Source organism: Lagopus leucura, unplaced genomic scaffold (assembly GCF_019238085.1).
Source record: "Lagopus leucura isolate 7727_CA_CO unplaced genomic scaffold, USGS_WTPT01 Super-Scaffold_739, whole genome shotgun sequence".
NCBI lineage: Eukaryota > Metazoa > Chordata > Aves > Galliformes > Phasianidae > Lagopus > Lagopus leucura.
In genome coordinates, this window is record NW_024962255.1 from 22,072,683 (window position 1) to 22,091,663 (window position 18,981).

At 58.6% G+C, this 18,981-nt stretch overlaps 3 protein-coding genes across 3 annotated transcripts in view; 2 read left to right on the top strand and 1 right to left on the bottom strand.

Annotated features, from left to right (window-relative positions):
* The first annotated feature begins 544 nt into the window (after nt 1-544).
* LOC122175419 (prominin-1-A-like) lies at nt 545-8,000 on the top strand. The gene is made up of 25 exons (XM_042863102.1): nt 545-594; nt 788-925; nt 1,398-1,459; nt 1,555-1,760; nt 2,090-2,210; nt 2,794-2,857; nt 3,086-3,175; nt 3,365-3,555; nt 3,634-3,705; nt 3,849-3,912; nt 4,045-4,204; nt 4,287-4,439; nt 4,521-4,644; nt 4,757-4,848; nt 5,004-5,088; nt 5,177-5,320; nt 5,448-5,519; nt 5,649-5,738; nt 5,830-5,883; nt 6,110-6,190; nt 6,465-6,533; nt 6,620-6,709; nt 6,784-6,896; nt 7,209-7,226; nt 7,499-8,000. Exons 2-25 carry the CDS (start codon nt 796-798, stop codon nt 7,548-7,550), a joined length of 2,397 nt encoding a protein of 798 aa, XP_042719036.1. The 5' UTR covers nt 545-594; nt 788-795; the 3' UTR covers nt 7,551-8,000.
* Nucleotides 8,001-9,673: 1,673 nt separating this feature from the next.
* Nucleotides 9,674-13,281, bottom strand: HPS6 (HPS6 biogenesis of lysosomal organelles complex 2 subunit 3). Its single transcript, XM_042863019.1, has one exon. The coding sequence runs from the start codon at nt 13,193-13,195 to the stop codon at nt 10,739-10,741; it is 2,457 nt and encodes an 818-aa protein (XP_042718953.1). The 5' UTR covers nt 13,196-13,281; the 3' UTR covers nt 9,674-10,738.
* Nucleotides 13,282-13,665: 384 nt separating this feature from the next.
* The window catches only part of ARMH3 (armadillo like helical domain containing 3), a 106,499-nt gene continuing 101,183 nt past the window's right edge, over nt 13,666-18,981 (top strand). Inside the window, exon 1 of the mRNA XM_042862876.1 lies at nt 13,666-13,706. The gene's annotated coding sequence lies outside the window, so the exon portion shown is untranslated. The remainder of the gene's footprint in view (nt 13,707-18,981) is intronic.

An 18,981-nucleotide genomic window follows, 5' to 3' on the forward strand; every position in this document is an offset into this window, starting at 1 on the left:
CGGAAAAAAATCCGCCTCAAAACCTCGGGGGAGTCCCGTGACAGCCCTACGCTGCACGAGCCAAGTTTATGCAGTTTTTCCCTGTTTTTCTTTCCCTTGGTGTATTGCATCCTTTCCTGTCCCAGGGACCATGCTGTGCTACTGGGGGCAGGAGTTGGGGGGTCAGGAGGGGAGCCACCAAGCTGCCTCTCACCCAGGGCACCAAGAGCTGCCGTGGGGCAGGGGGAAAAGGGCATAGGGTACAGCGCGGGTACAGCTCCCGGCACCTGTCCCAGAGCAAGGCAACTGCGACAGCTCATGCGGGATGTGGGGCCGGGAAGGTGATGAGGGTTCTGGGAGGGGCATATGTGGGGCGTCGGGATGGGATGAGCAGCGGGGGGGGGGGAGCTCCTGGAGTCCCGTGGGATCGCGCTTGGGACGCACTGCTGCTGCTGGTGGCCCTGACCCAGACGCGGGATGGCCGGGAGCCAGGCGGTGGCCGGGACAGGGTGGGGCGGTGCATTTGCCAGCGCAGAGCTTTTCAGTCCCTGGGCTGAAACTGAAAGGAGCCGCAGAGCCGGGCGTTAGCTGTGCGGCAGGGCACCGCAGGACGCGGTAAGTGCTTTGTCCCCGTCTGTCTCCCTGAGATCCTTCGCTTCCCGCTGAGTACAGCCCGCTGCCCCCACCCCTCCCGTATCCCAACCCCAGGCTGTGGGGTATGGGATTTTTCCCCCACGTTTCCCGCTCGGGGATGGGTGGCAGGGTGTGACGTGTAGCTGTGCCACCTCCTTGTCCCCTCTCTGCTCAGGTGCCGCTATGGAGCTGGGGAACATCTCGCAGCCCGTGTACGGCCCCAGCCTCGAGGAGCCGAGCAGCAGCATGCCGGGGCTGGTCCGCATGGCGCACGGCTTCCTGCACCTGGTGCAGCCCCACAGTCTCCCCTTGGGTGCGTGCTGGGGGTTCCAGGACCACCCGAGTCTTCTGCGGTGGGGTCAGGAGGGTCTCACAGTGTGTCACACGGCACAGAGGCAGCCCATAATAGGTCCATAGGAGAAGGTAGGGCAGGACCTGGAAGTGAAGCAAGCATCGCGGAGGGGGACTTTGCCCCCGTCCATGCAGAATGCTTTATCCCCATCCCAGGTGTCACGTGCACGCTGCCAGGGTGATGTTAGAGCATCCCCCTGGAGCCTCCAAAACAGAGAGTTTGGGACTGGTGATGATTTCCCTGGGTGCCAAACGGCTGGGGGGAAACGGCTGGAAGGGAAAAGGTGCCAGGCACGTGCTGCCCAGAGCCGCAGCACTGGGTGGTGCTAGGAGTCCCAAAGCCAGGTTAGGGTGGAATTAGGGCCGGGGTTGAAGTTAAGGCTGGGGTTAGGGAGGGTGCCCGCTCACGACCACTTCTGCTCCCCGTCCCCCAGAGCTGATAGCGGATCTGGCACAGACGCAGGGCAGGGTGGTGACCGACGAGCAGAAGAAGGAGGTGAGCGTGAAGCCGGGGTGCAGAGCCAGATCCCACCCCGCGGGTTTGCGCAGACCCGGGCCGCCAGCCTCGTGCCTCCTTTCTTCCTCTCACAGCTGCTGCGTTACGAGCTGGGCTTCCTGGTGTGCATCGCCATCGGGCTGCTCTTCGCCGTCGCGGTGCCGCTGGCGGGATGCTGCTTCTGCTGCTGCCGCTGCTGCGGGCGCTGCGGAGGCCGCATGTCCCAGAAGCAGAGCGGGCGGATGCGCAGCCGACGCCGGGTGCTGTACAGCGCTGTGCTGCTGGTGTCGGCGCTCCTGCTGTGAGTGCCGCGGCGGCCGGGAAGGCCTCGCCTGGAAGCTGCCTTCTCTGCGGGAGCGGCTCCGGCGCGGAGGGACAAAGGAGAGGAAGCGGTGGCGGTGGGGAGCGGTACCGTGGGCCAGAGCCCTTCCCGGCAGCCTCGCAGCGGGGTCCGCGTGCCTCGGTCTCCCCGTAGCCGGAGGGGCGGGGTTGGGCGCGGGGCGCGTCCGCTGCACGTCCTGCCGGGTCCCTCATCGGGGTGCTCAGCAGTGCGTCCTGCACCTAAGTTTGGACGGTCCGGGAGAGAACGTCGGTGCTCCTCCCGCTGACCCCGCTGCCTTCATCCTACAGGGCCGGCGATGTGTGCGCCTTCATCAGCAACATCCGCTTCTCGCAATCCGTGAGCAGCGCCTTCCCCAACATCAACAGCACCGTGCACGACCTCTGCTCCTACCTGCTCTCCATCCCCCAGGCACGCCCGCATCCCGAGAGGGGCACGAGGGGAGGGCAGCCCCGGGGCTGGGGATGGGAGGGGTCCCCAAGGAGTCCCCACCCCACGCTGTACAAGAAAGACAGAGCTGTTGGAGATGGTCCAGAGGAGAGCCACGAAGATGATCAGGGGGCTGGAGCACCTTCCCTACAAAGACAGGCTGAGGGAGCTGGGCTTGTTCAGCCTGGAGAAAAGAAGGCTGCGGGGTGACCTCATTGCAGCCTTTCAGTACCTAAAGGGAGCCTACAGAGGGGAGGGGAATCAACTCTTTGAAAGGGTTGATAACTGCAGGACAAGGGGAAATGGTTTTAAGTTGAGGGAGGGAAGATTTAGGTTGGATGTCAGGGGGAAGTTCTTCACAGAGAGAGTGGTGAGGTGCTGGAACAGGCTGCCCAGAGAGGTTGTGGATGCCCCATCCCTGGAGGTGTTCAAGGCTAGATTGAATAGGGCCCTGGGCAGCCTGGTCTGGTACTAAATGGGGAGGTTGGTGGCAGGGGGGTTGGAGATTCGTAATCCTTGAGGTCCTTTCCAACCCAGGCCATTCTGTGATTCTCTGTCCCTGCAGCAAGTCAGCTTCATCATTGACAGCAGCAGTGTCCCGTTGGGCAGAACCAATGACAGCCTGCAGAGTGAGCATGCACGGTGACGGGGGCACCTTCCTGCTGTTGTGGGGGGGATTTGGGGATTGGGGTGGCTAGGGATGCTGGGCTGGCATGGCCCTATTGCCCAGACTCCAGCACATTGCTGTGGGATGAGGTTTGGTGTGAGAGCAGTTCTTTCAGCAGCTCCCCTGCAAGGCATGGGCTGCTCAGTGCAGTCCAAGGGGGGTCCTACATTGACCCCCCCCATCTCCACAGACATTGGGCCCCTCCTCGGTGGCAGGATCGCCTCCAGCATCAGGAGCTGCACAGATGAGGCGCTGGGATCCCTACAGAGCCTTTTGGGAGGTGATGTCCCAGTGATTCTGAGGATGTGTGGGGGACACCGGGGGGATACGAGGGCTGAGGGCTGGGCTGGGGGCACATGTGGTGTTTTGGGAAAGGCCTCTGGGGAGGGGTGTGCCTGCCCATCCCTGGTCTGGCTGGAACGCTGGCACTTTGGGGTGTATTCCTGGATGTCCCTTGCTGCCTCTCCAGCAATGGAAACACTGGCGTCCACCTTTGGCACCATCAACAGCACCCGCTGGCGCCTGGAGGAACTGCAGGGCACCTACGACGGGCAGCTGGGCACGCTGCGGGCACGCATTGACAGCACCCTGCAGCGCTGCGGGCAGCCCTGCAGCACCACCTCATCCAGTGGTGTGGCCTTCGTGGCCAACTATAGCACGGTGAGTTCTGGGGGGCCATGGGTGTCCCCCACCTCCCTGCCCAGCCCGTGGCCCCCTCACCCCAAGCTGTGCCTGCAGGTGCCCGGTGTGGAGCGGCAGCTGGAGGCGCTGTGGGATGTGCTGGACAGTGGCATAGAGGGGGATTTGGAGGTGAGGGGGTGCGTTGGGGGAGTGTGAAGGGCTGCATGGAGGGAAGAGCGGGGTGGGTGCCTGAGGCTGGTGGAGTACATAAGTCCTGTGCTGTTTATGGATGGCTGGGAGGGGGTCGGGAGCTGGATGCTGTCCCTGTGCAGGTGATCAGCATGCTGGAGCAGGCCCCCAGAAAGGTGCAAGAGCAGTCCCAGAACGTGGTGACACGTAAGTAGGGCCACCATGCTGATGCTTGACCATGGGGACCAAGCATCCCATCCTCTCCTTGGGTTCCCCCGGAAGAGCAGGGTGTGGGTGGTAGCTCCATCAGCGACCCATCCCTGTCCCCATGCCCTGTAGGGACCCAGGAGCAGCTGGGCTACATCAGGCAGGAGATTTGCAGCATGCAGGACGAGCTGCCGCTGCAGAGTGTGGAAGAGACAGCTGGGAACCTGGTGAACCAAACCAACGCCGTGCTGGGGGACAACCAGAAGACTATCACCGACCTGGATAGCATCAGGTAGGGGGGCTGCTTCACCTACCTCAGGCATTCCCCCCTTCTTGGACTCTCAGCCCAAACCGTCCCCATCATCCTGCCCCAGGTGGAGCGTGTGTGCCCTGCTGTGCTGCATGGTGCTGCTGGTAGTCCTGTGCAACACCTGCGGGCTGCTGCTGGGGCCACTGGGGCACAAGGAGAGCACACTGCCCACCCAGCGCGGCTGCCTCTCCAACACCGGAGGGAACTTCTTCATGGCGTGAGTGAGGCTCTCGGGCAGGGCTGTGCGTGGGGTGTGCAGGCTGCGCACTCCCCATGCTGATGGAGCTCTGCTCTGCAGAGGGGTGGGCTTCAGCTTCATCTTCTCTTGGCTGCTGATGCTGCTGGTGCTGCTCACTTTCTTCCTGGGAGGGAACATCTACATGCTGGTCTGTGAGTCCTGGAGCAGCCAGCAGCTCTTCCAGGTGGGCTCCCCCCTCCTCTGCCTTCACCCAGGGCTGGGACAGCTTTGGGGGCTCTTCCTGGTGTCCCACCCTGCACCATGACTGGTTGCTCCATTATTTCCCTGGAACCCAGCTCATGGATACCCCTGGTCTCATCCCCGGCTTCAACCTTTCGGAGGTGCTGGGTGATGAGAGTGGCACCATCACCTTCTCGCAGATCTACAGGTGGGCACAGCTATGGGCAGCGTCCCCAGGGTGGGTCCCCCAGGGTGGGAGCTTGTCCTGGGGTTGTGTGCAGGGAAGGAGTGAGGTGTTCCCTGGGTAAGGACATGTCCTGGGGGAGCACCCGGCTCAATCCCAGTCCTGTGCCCACCCCCCAGAGAATGCCAGCAGGATGCTGCCCTATGGCAGACGCTGCGCCTGGACCAGAGGGTGTCCCTGGATGAGCTCCTGGACATCAGCCAGGTGAGCGCCAAGGAGGGACACAACACAGGTGGGGACATGGGGCTGGCACTGTGTCCCACCCCTCCTCACGGCTCCCCTCACCCCGCAGTACACAGGGAAGATCTCAGCGGCTTTCCAGAAGCTGAACATCACCCTGACCCCCATCTCTGTGCTGAACGAGAGCCAGCGGGAGCTGCTGCTGAATGCCTGCCACGATGCACAGCCCCCCAGCTTCACCCACACCCTGCAGCAGGTGTGGGGCTGCGGTCGGGATGGGGGGGTCTGGGTGCTGTCCCGGCTCCATCCTGCCCCATGGGGATGGGGTGCAGCCCTGCTGTTGTCCTCACCCCCGCCCCACCTCAGCACTGTGTCTTTCCCAGCTGGATCAGGGCATCACGGTGGGCAGCCTGCAGGAGCTGGCCACAGAGCTGGAGCAGTTGGTGGGCAACGCGGTGAGATCCTGTCCCCAGGGCGGAGGGGTGTCCCCTGGCCTAGGAGCCCCTTATGCCCCAGAGCAGGCAAGGGCTGGCAGTGGGGTCCCTCTGTTATCTGGTGGGCACTGCTGAGAGCCTCTCCTGCAGAGTGCAGATGTGCAGAGGGACCTGAAGGCAGATGCTGCTGAGCTGCGGGAGCTGGACAGGGAGCTGAACAGCAACTTCTCAGGGCCGCTGGTGAGCGATACTGGGAAGGGGAAGGGGCCCTGCTGGGACATCAGAGTGAGCCATGGGTACACATCCCTGTTTCTCTCTCCACCATCCCCAGAAAACCCTGAAGGAGAACATCCAGCTGGTGCAGAGCCAGGCTGCCCAGCTCGAGGTGAGGCACACATGGGGCAACCCAGCTCCTACACTCCCTGTTATGGGGCTAACCCACAGCTTGGGGCACACTGGGGCTGTTAATGGGGCTGTTAATTGGGTAACTGGGGCTGCCCCATTCTCTGGCTCAGAGATGCTGCGTCTCAGGGACCGCTGCTGCATGGGGTTGGGGAGATGCAGAGACCCTGCTCTCCCCATCGTGCTGCTGACAGCTCCTTTTGTCTCAGGCACAGACAAACTCCACGTTGGACAAAGCCAGTGCCACAGAGGAGTTCCTGAGAAGGGAGATGGGGAACATAATCAAGAATGTGAGCTCACTTTGCCCTGCTGAGGGGCACATGGGGGGATATGACTGGGTTGGCCTCACTGAGACCCCACCTCACAGGGATACCACATAGTCCCCAGGGCTCCCCTGTGCCTCCACGTGCCCCCATTTCCGGCAAGGGACTTGGGGGCATCATGCAGGCCCTTTGCTGCCGGATCAAGGTGGCATTTTGACTCTGATCCTGGCATGGAGGGGATGTGGGGCACGGTGTGGGCTGGGGGGTACAGCATCCCCATTCTCTGCCTGCCCCCCCACAGGAGACATGGGCCTTTCTAGAGGAGCTGCTGGACTTCTTTGAGACCTACATTGCCTGGGCCAAGAGCAGTGTGAGTGAGCCTGACCCAGCCAGGCACGGGGATGGGTAGCAGGGTTGGGGGAATCCCAGCATGACCTGTCCCAGCTGTATCCCCAGCTGAGGATGGATGTGGCACGCTGCAAGCCCATAGCCCAGAGCCTGGATAACGTGGAGGCCATCGCCTGTGACCACATCTTGGACTCTATGGTGAGAGGGGTGACACGAATATGGAGTGGAAAATGATGCTGATGGGGTGGCTGATGACTGTTCCTTGCTCCCAGAACACCTTCTGGTTCAGCCTGGGCTGGTGCACTGTGTTCCTGCTGCCCAGCATCATCCTGGCCGTGCGTCTTGCCAAGTTCTACCGCCGCATGGACATCAACGATGACTACAGGTGAGGGTCTGCCCTGCCACAGTGCTGGTCTGGGGTCTGCTCTGCAAACCACCCCTTGGTGGAACTGCAGTGCGGCCGAAGGAGCTGTGTGCTGCTGGAGAAGTGATGCTCAGGAATGTCAAAACTCCATGGGCTGCAGGAGCCCCCGTGCTGTGCCCAGATGAGGAGGCTGGAATGGAGGGACTGTCACAGCCTGCAGCACCCACACCTTCCTTGTGTGCCCTGGAAGAGCCCCATCCTGCAGCGTGATGCTGGGCCTCAAGAGGCCCTTCTGACCCACTGACGTGATCCCTTCTTTTTCCTTCCCCCTAGGAAAGAAGCTGTGGAGATGTAAGTAGCAGTCCTGGGTCCCTACTTGGGGTAAATCCTGGGGCACAGGGACAAGGAGAGGAACCTGGAAAGCACAAGCTGAGGGGGGTGCAGGCAGCAGGGTGGGACCCTGTGCAGTACTACTGTTTCAGAGTCCCTTTACCACATTCTCCCCTCCTCCTTTTGGGGTGCTGGGCCACAGAGGGACAGCATTCTGCCTTCCCATGGCATTCTTGGCTGTCCCCTGCTGTCCTCTGTGGTTGGGCATGACGCAAACACCCTTGATTTTGCAGAGGGCCTGCATTCAACCTGTACAAAATCCCCCAGCCAGCTACAAGTCATTAGCCTCCATTACAACACGGCACAGGCACTAAGGACGCTGAACACGACAGCTCCGTCTGCTGCATCTTCTCCCTTAGCACAGGGAACAGGCTGGGAGCCCCCTCCCCACTTCCCAATAAGTGGTGAGGTGCTACAGCTGGGAGACAGCCTGCAGGAGAAGGGTGTGTGCTCTTTGCACTGCCCCAGGTGGGGCTTTGCTACCCCTCATCACCTGGGGGAGGTGGCAGGGAAGGGAAGGAGTAGCAGAGCATCTCCCCACGGTTCATTGCAGCCATGCTGTGGTGTGGGGCTGGGCCAGGACCCCTCCTCCCCCTTGTGTGCACAGGCAGATGCTGCTGGCTGAGGGGAACTTGCTTACCTACTCCATAACCAATGTGAATATTTATTTGTGTAGGGAGCCTGACTCTCCAGTGCTGTGATTTTGGGTGTAAAACAATAAACAAGGTGATTTCATGTTGTAGGTATGGGGTAGTTCTATACATTTTTCTCCCCAACCCTTCCATTGTGGTTAGGTGTGCAAAGAGAGGCTCTGGGGCACTTGTTTCCCTGCTGCTGGTGCAAGCTGGGGCTGTGCTTAGAGGGCTCTTGATTGAAAGTGAGCCCTGCCCTGCCAACTGCAGGAATCACAGAATCACAGAATTGTAGGGGTTGGGAGGGACCTCCAGAGATCATCAAGTCCAATCCCCCTGCCAAAGCTTGTTCCCTACACCAGGCAGGAGCTCAGCCTGGAGCCTAAGCCAGTCATGGGACCAAACAGGGGCTGCCTCCTGAGGACCACTGTCAGCAGGGCTAGGTGCTGTCCCAGCACGGTTCAGGACCATCCCTGAGCGCTGCAGATTAGGAGCTGCTCGGTGTAAGAGGCTGCAGGTCAGTGCCCTGATCCTTGGTGATTCTGGTGCTCCCCAGGCTGAAGGTTTCCTCCTGGAAGGGGACTGGGTGGAGGCCCCCATGTGCTGGTGCCCACCCCTGCCTATCCCCTGGAGCTCCTCAGGAGCTGCATGTTGTTATGGGCTGAGCCTGTGCTGGCTGCTGTGCTGCTCCTTGGCTGAAGCTCTGGGACCATTCCAAAGGCTGGGCTGGGAGACGGACACACGCAGCCTGACTCATTTCCTTCAATGCAAAGTCCAAGCCTTATCGGAGGGAGCGATGAAGTGGAGCAGGCCAGCTTACACTCTGCTACGTACATCTGCTTTACCCTTTTGCTTCTGACCTTAGAGAGGCTCCTTTTTCCTTCAGGAGCTACCTGAACCTGTGCCAGCCTTACCTCCTGCTATCTCTCCCAGCACGTGTCCTGACCATAAGTGGAGCCCCGTACCTACCTGTTGCCCTGCGCAACCTTTGCCAACACACGGCAGCATCCCATTCCCTGGGGCTGCAGCTCTGTGAGCAGCCGTAGTCTGTTCCCTCCCTCCTCCTCCCTTCTGCCCAGCCTGGGAGCCCAGGGCAGCATCAGATGGTGTGGCAGCTGCTCGGGGAAGAGGCTAGGGCCGCTCACAGCGGTGCCACCGGGGCCTCGTATGCTATGTTTTCACCAGGATCTTGTGAGCGGCAGCTGGGAGAAGGCAGCACCCCATGGCTGCAGCGCAAGGCCCAGCCCGAGGCAGGGCTGCCTGGTAACCGGCCCGCCTCCAGGGAACCGTTGCAGAGGTTCCTCTTCCCCATTGCCAGGGTTGTGTTCTTTCTTTTTTTCCACCGCAGGGACTTTCCACAGCTCAGTCCCCAACTGAGGGAGGAACTGGCACATCGCTGTGTTTGGATGCAGCAGGGTCCCTCCAAGGGTGGCTCTGCCACTGCAGGAGGAAGCCACCCTGCTACTGATTTTCCAGCTGGGAACAAAGGGACGAGCCACAGTTTTAGAAAAAATCCCTCCTTTTCCTAACCCCAGCGTGGTGGTCAGCCACAGCTCCCCTGACGCCCACCCAGGGGCCTCCAGGGGTGCTCACGGCACCACAAGCCACAGACTGTGCAGCACAGATGGCCCTCCTTGCTCCCAGCAACGCGTGGCCTTCAGGCTGCGGTCCCACGGGGAGCCAAGCTTGGCTAGCCTACCCACTCGGGCAGGAGTGAAGGCAAACCGCCCTCCTCCCTTGCTTGTACCCTCACAGCATTCACCACTGCCCCAGCACTGCTTTAGGAATCTTTATTTTTAAAATGAGACTGCCTTCTCCACTTGACCCCGCTCTCAGGAGGAATAACACAGCGGACTTTCCCCACCCGCTCCCAGCCTGGCACAGCACCAGGTGGCTCCACGGCCAGGGGTCCCTTTGCACCATGGCCGGGGGCTCTCTGAGCACTGAGGACAGGTTGGAACCTGCATCTTCCCGCACGGCTGCTCTCACGTTACACTGACTTTGCAAACAGAGGCACAATGTGAGCCAGACAACCCTGACAAAGCCCCTTTGTGTGCAAAGGGCAAAGGTAGGAGAGATGGGGATGGAGGGCCCTGGCGTCCTGCGGCATAATCTAAGCTTCCACAAAGGAAAGGGAGAGGCAGGGCCAGCCCCAAGCTTGCCCGGGCTGCTGCCAGCTTCTCAGCTCGAAAGAGAATTTGGGTAGCGGCTGGGATGGAGAGATAAGGGAATTAGGCTGCTCTCCTCAGCTAAGTAGCTGCAATTGGACACAGATGCAGGGCTGCTCCCAGAGGAATTGCAGCGAGACAGAGTGCTGCAGCTGCCAGTGCATGCTGGGGCTCCCAGTGTCACAGAGCTGCACCGTTCTGGCATCTTGCCGAGCTCAGGGCAGCGACTCAATGACTGCAACAAACAGGCAGAGCCTGGAGGCATCACCCCACTTGCTGAGCACAGAACAGGGAAAAGGCTGTGTCTGCTCCAGAGCACTGCTCCCAGAGGACTGGAAAACTAGAAGTGAAGTTGCGAAGAGTCAAGCAAACCAAAATCAAAGTGTTTTGGGCAGAGAGCAGCTCTGCAGTCCTGTGATGCAGCCAGTGCTTTCATCTACAGATGCACCTGGCATTTGCTCCTCTACAGGGGCACAAACAATTGCACTTGCAAGAAACAACCAGAAAGCCTGCCCTGGCTTCAGGTGAGGCATCCAACTCCAGCCCCAACGGACTAGAGGCTTCAAAATGGAGCAGGCTTCCCTGCTGCCAAGCAGGGCATGGCTTCCTGGAGTGGATGTGGTTTTCCCCTTCCCTCACACCCAAGGACTGGGATCCCATTGTGCTTTCCCCTTCACACAGTGTCACCCCGCACCAGTGCTGAGGCAGAAGTCCTTGCCCCGGCTGGCTGAGGAGCATCGCTGCCCACTGCTTTTGGAGGGTTCTTGTGTTCTCGGGGTGGGGTGGGAGGGGGGAAGGGGGGGCTCTGCAAGGCATCTGAGTACATCTCATCCTGGACACAGGGACGCTGCATGACCCGCTGCAGCAGCGGCTTGAGCAGGCCCACAGTCAGCTGGTTCCCCTCACTTGAGAAGGGCACCGGGTCCTGCTGGGAGCAGGGGAGGTGCTGCAGGACCACGGTGAGGATGTCTGAAGTGCTGAGCTCAGCAGGGCATAGCAGCCACAGTGTGTCCAGGTAAGGGTCCAGCTCCCGGTGCTGGGCGAACTCTGCTAGCAGCGTGGTGAATATCTCCTTATTAAGCAAAGGACTGAGCTTGGAGAACTTCTCTGCCACCTCCACCACCCGCTGCCACTGCTTCAGGCGGATGAGAAGGTGCAGAGCTTGCAGCACAGCCTTGGGTCTCTTGCTGCAGAGCAGCAGTTCGAGCTCCAACTCATCATCCACCTCGCTGTGCTTGCTCTTCCTGGCCAGCACTCCCAGGGCTCTCTTGTACAGTGGCACGCGGCCTTCTGGGCCCTCCTTGCCGCTGTATGGCCAGGAGATGCTCACGTACTGCTGGGTCAGCTCCACAAAGTTGGGCAGCCACTTGGGTTTGAACCTCAGGAAGGAAGCACAGATGAGCTCAAAGAGCGGGACCACCCCATTCTGCCCCACCTCCTCCTGCTGTGGTCCTCCTAGGACCTTCTTCCAAACCTCTGGGGTGGCCCGGGCCACCAAGAGGCCATCCCCGTTCTGCTGTAGCTGCAGGCAGCTCCTGGTGGCCTTCCAGGCAGCCCTGGGGAAGGAGGTAAAGACTGAGTTCAGGTAGGCCAAGTTGTCCTTGTCCATGTCAGAGTGCAGAACACGGCTGACCTCCTGCTCCACCAGTTCCTCGCAGTAACTTTCCACCTTGCTCTCCGAGGCACTCACCACACAGGTTTTGAGGAGCTCCAGGCTGAGGTAGCTCTGCAGCTCCAGGCTGATTGTGCTCAGCAGCTTGGCATAAGTGTCTTGGAGGCCTTGGGCTGGCTTCTGCTTTTGGTGAAGGCTGTGCTGCAGGATGGCAGTGAGGGCCACGGGTGCCTGGAAGACTCCACCTTTCTTCAACTTCTCCACCGTCAGCTTGGAGCTGCTGAGACTCCTTCTCTGGTAGTACCTGCAGGCCTCCTCGAATACCATCTCTACCAGGCACGGCTCAGGCCTGCCACTGTCCTCGGGGTTGGAGAAACTAAAGCTGTAGATGCCAGTTGGAGCGAGAAATTGAATGCTATCTTCCTCTTCCGGGGACTCCAGGAAATGCACCTCTTTCATGCTCAGGATTTTCTTTTCTATGACCCTCCCACTGTTCTGGTTGACAAGGTACAGAACTCCAGCCAGCACGCAGGCCAAGATGCTACCATAGGTCTTCAGCTCAACGGCATCACCTCGGGCCAGAGGCTCCGCTTCCAGGTCAAAGACATGCCTCTGCGTCCCATCTGCCTCTAGCATGTTCACAGCACCCTTCCTGCTCACCAGCAACAGAGCCCCACAGCTGGACACGGCACAGGTGTGAATGTCCAGAGGTGCCAAAGCTGAGAGGAGACCCACGGAGCCAAGCAGGAGCTTCCTGAAGTCCGACTCGCTGCTGGAGTGCAGCACCTTGCTGTGGACAAAGCCTGCGGAGGGGGCTGCGATGGTGAGCTTTGCCTGCTCGGGATGCCAGATGAGGAGGAATTTGGAGGCGGTGGCAAAGCTGCCAGAAGCGGGCACCAGGAAGACATGCCAAGGAGAGGCCAGGACCTGGTACTCGGGGCAGTTGTGCAGGACTATCCTCACAGGGCCCAGCCGCACGCCTTGCTCCCCCAGCTCCAGGGCGCGGGCACAGACGCAGAACCTGAAGGCACATTTGCCGATGTCCGAGCGAGTGTCCAGGGGCGGCCTCTCCTCGCACCACACCAGGCTGGCCGCCTGGCTGCACACGGACACGACACGCGCCCGGGCACCCTGGCACAGCTCCAGCGTCTGCAGCAGCTGCCAACCCGCCGCCGAGACGAAGCGCCAGAGCTCAGCGCGGCCGTGCTCCCACACGATGCCCAGCGCCCAGCGGCCCGGCGCCGCGGGGCTCTGCGGGAAGACCAGTCCCGCCAGGGCAGGCTGCGGGGGCCCCCAGCTCCTCTCCAGCTCGGCCTCGCCGCCGCCCCGCAGCTGGAAGGCCACCACCTGGGGCAGGGGGGGCGGCCGGTTCTCCTGCAGCACCACGAGGTGCCTCCCGTCGGGGCTGGGCCGGACGCGTCGGGGCTCCTCGCCGTGGCACAGCAGCTCCTGCAGCCTTCGGCCCCGGCTCAGGTCGCTGAAGTCGGAGAGCTGCCGCAGCGTCCCGGACGCCTTCATCTCGGGGGCGCGCCCTGCGCAGCGACAGCGGGCTGAGGTTCAGCCGGCACGGCTCCCGGCCCTCCCGTCACCTTCCGCTCAGCCCCGGGCCCCCGCCTCTCCCCTCGGGGCCCCGCGCGCGGGCCCTACCTGCCGGGCCGGCCGCTCGGCTGGGCTCTGCGCAATCACGAGGCGGCGGCTTCCGGGCGGAGCCGCTCCCCGTCGGGGCTCCGAGCCGGGCCGGGCCGCCCCTCTCCGACTTCCGTCGCCGCTTCAGCGGAGGCTGCGCGACCGCGACCTCCGGGCTCCGCGGGAGGAGCGCGGTGGGACCGCCGGCCCCTCGGCCCGACGCCGGCCCCGCCCGGCCGCCCCCATCGCCGCCGCGGAGAGCGGGGCCGGGAGCGCGGCGGAACGGCGCTGACAGCGGCCGTGCGGGCGGCGCCAGGACCGCGCGGCGCTGGACCCCTCGGGGCGCATGCGCGGCACTGTGAGCGGCGCACGCGCGCTGCAGAGCGGAGCGGCGGGACCGCAGGTAAGCGGCGGGCGGGGGGGGTCGCGGTGTCTGTAGCCCGCGGGTGGGACGGGACGGGACGCGACGCGACGCGACGCGTCGCATCACACCGCCACGGCCGTCCCGACGGCCGTCCCGACGTCCGCTGAGCGGCGGGGACACCTCGGGCCGCCGGGACTGAGGGCGGAGGGGCCCGGCCCTCTTCGGGCCTCTCTGGGGAGTCCCCGGGTGCAGCCCGGCGAGAGGCGGCGGCCGCGAGGGCTCGGTCCCGCGCTCCGGCACGGCGCCGGCCGGGGCCGTTTGTCGTGGGCCGCCCTAACAGCGCGTCCTGCTCCGGGCGGCGCTGGCGCGGGCGCGGCAGGCACGGCGGGCGGCGGGCGGCGTGCTGCTCGGCCGCGTCGGCTCCTGTAGGAGGGGCGGCGCTTTGAAGGGGAGTGTCGGGAGGTGAGGAAAAGGGAGGTCGGTCGTCCTGTGGTTGTAGCGTGTCTGTCTCGAGCGCTTGTGCTGCTCGCGGTCTGCGTCTCCAAGTCGTGCCTTTCTGCAGTTCTGCGTTCCTTACCTTGCGTGCCACTGCTCTGCGGCGTCTTGGAACGTAGCAGCTTCCTCAGCAGCAGGAGCCAAGGCTGTGCTGCTGTGCTGTTCAGCCTGGGCCTTGGAACTGCACTGACGGCTGAAACTCTGGGGAAAGGGTGGGGGATTGCTGGGGCACGGTGTTTTCTTTTAGAAGGAAGGCATCTGGAAATGTCTTCAGGTGGAGCGAGCTTTTAGCTGTGGGTGTGGAGGCGGCACTGAGTATTTCATGGTGAATTGGGTGGAATGGATCCTGAGAGGCTTGAAAAGTGAAAACTGAAAGAGGCTTTTTCACAGCACAGAGCTAAGCCAGAAATATGGAGAGAAAGTGTGATGAAATGATAAAGTTAATTTGGAAAAATGGTCTGAACAGATGGAGGTGTGAGCATGTGGGCTTGTCTGGATGGGCTTGACAGGAAGAGGCTCAGCTACATGATGGCGTGAAGTTGGTGTTATTTCAACTGGACAGATAGAAATGAAAGGCCATTATGAGTGTAACGTCAAAAATGTAACTTGCCTGCAATTCCTTTATATCATTGCTAAGGCAGGTGCAGTGCGAGCTTGTAGCTGTATCTGTGTTAGAAATCACTTTTTCTGTTTTTCAGGGCAAGGAAGATAGGTCAGTAGTGGTGTAGTTGTATGGGTTGTGCTATGTAGAAGCACACACTGCTACTGCTCTGAGCGGGGTGGAGAGGCTGGCTAGTAGAAGCACATGCACTGAGGCTGTGCTGCTTGGTACTGCCAAAATAAAGAAGTAGAAAATGTGTGGGTTTTAGTTGTCGTAACCTCAGAATATATTTCTTGTTCTGTATTACATGAAGGTAGTTGGGAATCATGCCATATTGGTCCAAGGCTTCTGTGCTGTGAATGATAGCAGTTCCCTGGTGGGTGTGCTGGGTGCTGTGCTGTTGTAACAAGAGATATGGCCTGAGCTGTTTTCATTCCAATGGACGATATGCAGATACAGCTGTAAGGAATGACGAAGGTCTAAAGTAGCATGGACCTGTTAGCATCGGTTGTAATTGTCAGCATGAGAGTTGGCAGACTGTAAGCTGCTAAAGGGCTCATAACACAAATTTGATTATGGTGGTTGCTTAAGCCTCAACAAAATGCAGCCCACCACGTCCCTCCCCTCTCTGTTTTCATTGGTGTTCTGCCCAGACTGCTGTTCCGTGGTTCCTGGTGGGGGGTTAGTGCTGGGGCTTGAACTGGGTCAGGGCACTGCCCTGCATTTGGATTTGTAAGCTCGTGTGCAGATTGCAGCTTCCTCTGACAGACGAGTGCTGGGACCTGTGATCTTAACTGCCCTGTTGCCTGGGTCCAGTATTGGCCCTGCAGGTTCATTGTGTGTGTTCAGTGCTGGAATTTCGCTGGCGAGTACAAGGACTGGACTACAATCTATACTCTTTACAAGTCATAGGTCACTTTTAGGCAGAGGTTTATCTGTGGTCTATGCCATTTTTGAAAAACTCTCCTTTAGATTGAAGTGGTGTGCTTGCTAAGTGCCTCGGAAGGCACAGCATGATCCTGCTGGTCCCAGGTGTGTGCAGCTGGGGTCGGGCTGATTACCCAGCTGGAGATCTTCTAAACGAGGGAGACTAATCTTAGTAGCAGCAGCAGCAGCGAGCCAAGGGATTGGATTCAGAAAGGGGCAGTGTCTTGGGTCTTACTCAGAGCTTTCATTAGTATTGATTAACATTGGTTTGAGATTAGCAAACTGATGTGATCGCATCATTTGTACTACCTTTTTCAGGTACAGAATAAATGGTTTGACAATTAAAGGCATACATGAAAATCCCACTTGGTGTTATCCGTTTGTTTTTTATTTAGCCAGATAGTGTAGCAGTGTATTTTTGGTCCTTCTAGACTGAAGAAGGCATTAGTCTTTAGTTGTATGTGTATTATGTAACCTTGAAAACATTCAAGTCTGACTAAAGCTCAGGCTCAAAATGTCAGGTTTTTCTTTTTGAATTTTTCCTGTGGATGGTCAGACTGAATGCTGACGAGGACGCCTTCATCTGAATGTCACGTGTTTGATGTGGATCTCTGGTATGAGTTGTGGAATGGGGTGGTTGGGAGGCGGATGGCTGGATGTGCTCATGCCTTTGTTCCTGGCTGGATCAGCTGATCCTGGGGCTGATGAGAGATAAGGCAGATCTGCCTCAACTTCTGTCTGCCTGCCTTTCATCTTTGAGCTACCAGGATTCCTGCTCTGCTAAGCTTTCTGTTAGCTCCTGCTGAACATCTTGGATGCTCTGCAGCACAGCAGCATAGCAGGCTGTAGGAATCTGTGGCAGGTGCTTCTCTCTGCCCTGGGGACGGCTCTGTGCTGTCAGTGACCACGGCAGGATTCACTTAGCAGTGCATGTTAATGGCACTGACCTATTGACAGACTGAATGAGCCACATGAACCTGAGATGGGGAGTTGGCACCCGTGCTTTTGAGATGTGGAGTGTTTTAAAGGATAATTATTAGTTATATTTGGTGTTTTGAAAAGCCGTCACAATATCCTGTTAATTTGGCACCTCTGCAACTTAGGAGCATTTTGTGCGTCTGACTGCTGCTTTCTGCAGTTGCCCAGAAGGTCCCCATTAGCAAAATGCAGTTTCCTGTTTCTGTCCTTGACATCTAGAAAACATAATTGCGTGAAGCGAAAAGAAAAACCCATTTGTACGGCCTGATCATCATAGGTCATGAAACAAGCAAAGCCTAATGGAGCACTGGCATGAAAAGCGGCTTTTGCTTTTCCCCCTTTGTTCCTCCATGTGCTCATTTGCAGAGCAGCAAATCATAAGCAAGAGCATTATTTAATCCTTACCTCCAGCAGTCATCTTTGTCTGTACTGCGTGCAGCCCTGCTTGAGAGAATGTGAACCCAAGTCTCATTTTGACAGAGATGAGAATGTTCACTTGCTCACGCCATCCCTCTGGTGCTTGCTGAGCATCGAGCAATTTGTGCCTTGCGGGATTTTGGCTTCTCCATCTTTCTGGAGAGTGCAGGAAAAGTGCTAAAATGTAGTGCTGGACATTTAGGGGCTGGGCAGTGCATTGATCCCCTCCGTGCACAGATGTGTTTGGTGTGAGAGTGCTGGCCTAGAAGCGCCGTTTATTAGTTTTGACACTGGGGTTCGTTAGCTGTGATTCCATTAGAAGCACGTTGATGGATGTGTTGGTGTGCTGGGCATGGCGGCTGCTTGAGATTCAGAACCTGAGAATTCCAGTCGGGAAATTGTTTTGTTCGGTCTTGGGTATGGTTTATATTGCTGGGCTAAAAGTGACTTTGCTCTTGATTTGGTTTTTAATAGGTTTCTCTCTGTTTCCAGTTATGGTTCTAATTAGGGTAATGTCTCATTTCCCATGACAGTTCAAAAATAGTGCAGACTGTAGAAGAGAAGCTATCAAGATGATTGAGTAATGTTTTCTTTCTCGTTTGTTGGTTTGCAACCTTTTCTCCACCTTAATTGGCCATGTAGGCCTAGTAGACGACAGCAGTGGTGTCTGTTTGCATAGGTTACAGAGCACCAGGTCCTACGTGTTCTTCTATCAGTGTTTCCAGGGCTGTTTCCGTTCTCACCTGCCGTGTACAAACAAACTGGCTCTCAACCAGCCAGCTGTCCATATTCCCATCCTAGCTGGAAGAAGCAGCACCTTGCCCCACCTCTACCTGAATCTCAGCTTTTCAGGTGTGAGATCTACCCTTCTCTGTCCTGCCCGCTGCTTTCCCATTGTGACAGACCTCCTGCCCTCGCACCTGGAGAAAGGCAGCAGCATTTTCTCCAGCCCCAAAGATTTCCTGCCATTTGGAACTGAGGTTTATGGCACAAGGGATGGATATCTGAGTAACCTGTAGCAGACTTTGGGAGCCTAGCTGGAGTTGTAGTCGGAGATGATCCAAAGCTGTCTGCAATGGCAAGAATGCAGAACAGATCTGGAACGGGTGTTGGGTAGTTGCCAGAAGTTGCTCTTTGAGAAAAGGATGGATCTGAGTGTGCCACAGTTGTGGAAGGTGTTCAGGCAGTCTGGGGTGGAGACTGAATCCAAACCCGTCTCTATGGCTGCCGACTCAGAAAGCCGTGGGGTCCCAGAGGCAGGCTGCAGTGCTCTGACCTCGCTGTGCGTAATTCAGCGTGGCTGAGTGCAGCTGCCACCACGGCCTGCCTGCGGTTTGGTTTTTCTTTTGGAGCATGAGTCCAGTTGTGCTTTTGCCTGAGGTGTGCTGCTTCCATGTGTGTAGTTATCTCTGGAGGTATTGGTGAGGAGGGTTTGGAGCTTGGAGATATGACAGGGCACAGCGTTCCCTTTCTGCTGAGTATCTGTGATGTGCTGCAGTGATAGAGAAGGTTAGAATGCTGCTCAGTCTGCAATGCTTGCCAGAAAATTCTGAGCTTGCAGAGGAATCGTGAGGCCAGGGTGGTGATGTGCTTTGGTTGCATCAGATGTGGGGCTGAGGGGACGTGGCAAGCCATGCATTCTGACTGTCAGCCCCTGAAATAGCTTGACAGTTGCAAAAGGCTCAGGGCTACAGCTGTGGCTACTGCTTTATTGAGTAGCTTGTTTTATAGGAATGATACTTTTTTTCTTTTTTCCACTGGTACAACAGGAAGCATTGGGCACTACTTAATTATAGGAAACCTTGTTTGCATTACTAGAAAACCTTTTGCTGTGAAAGTGACCAAGGAATGTTTTCTGGATGTGATTCAGGGCAATGTGCTCTAGGGGACACTGCT

Bases quoted from the DNA above. Each gene is read 5' to 3' on its own strand.
- LOC122175419 (XM_042863102.1), top strand. From the start codon at position 796: ATGGAGCTGGGGAACATCTCGCAGCCCGTGTACGGCCCCAGCCTCGAG. The intron at 1,460-1,554 runs GTGAGCGTGAAG...TTCCTCTCACAG, and splicing joins CCGACGAGCAGAAGAAGGAG to CTGCTGCGTTACGAGCTGGG. The intron at 3,556-3,633 runs GTGAGTTCTGGG...CTGTGCCTGCAG, and splicing joins TCGTGGCCAACTATAGCACG to GTGCCCGGTGTGGAGCGGCA.
- HPS6 (XM_042863019.1), bottom strand. From the start codon at position 13,195: ATGAAGGCGTCCGGGACGCTGCGGCAGCTCTCCGACTTCAGCGACCTG.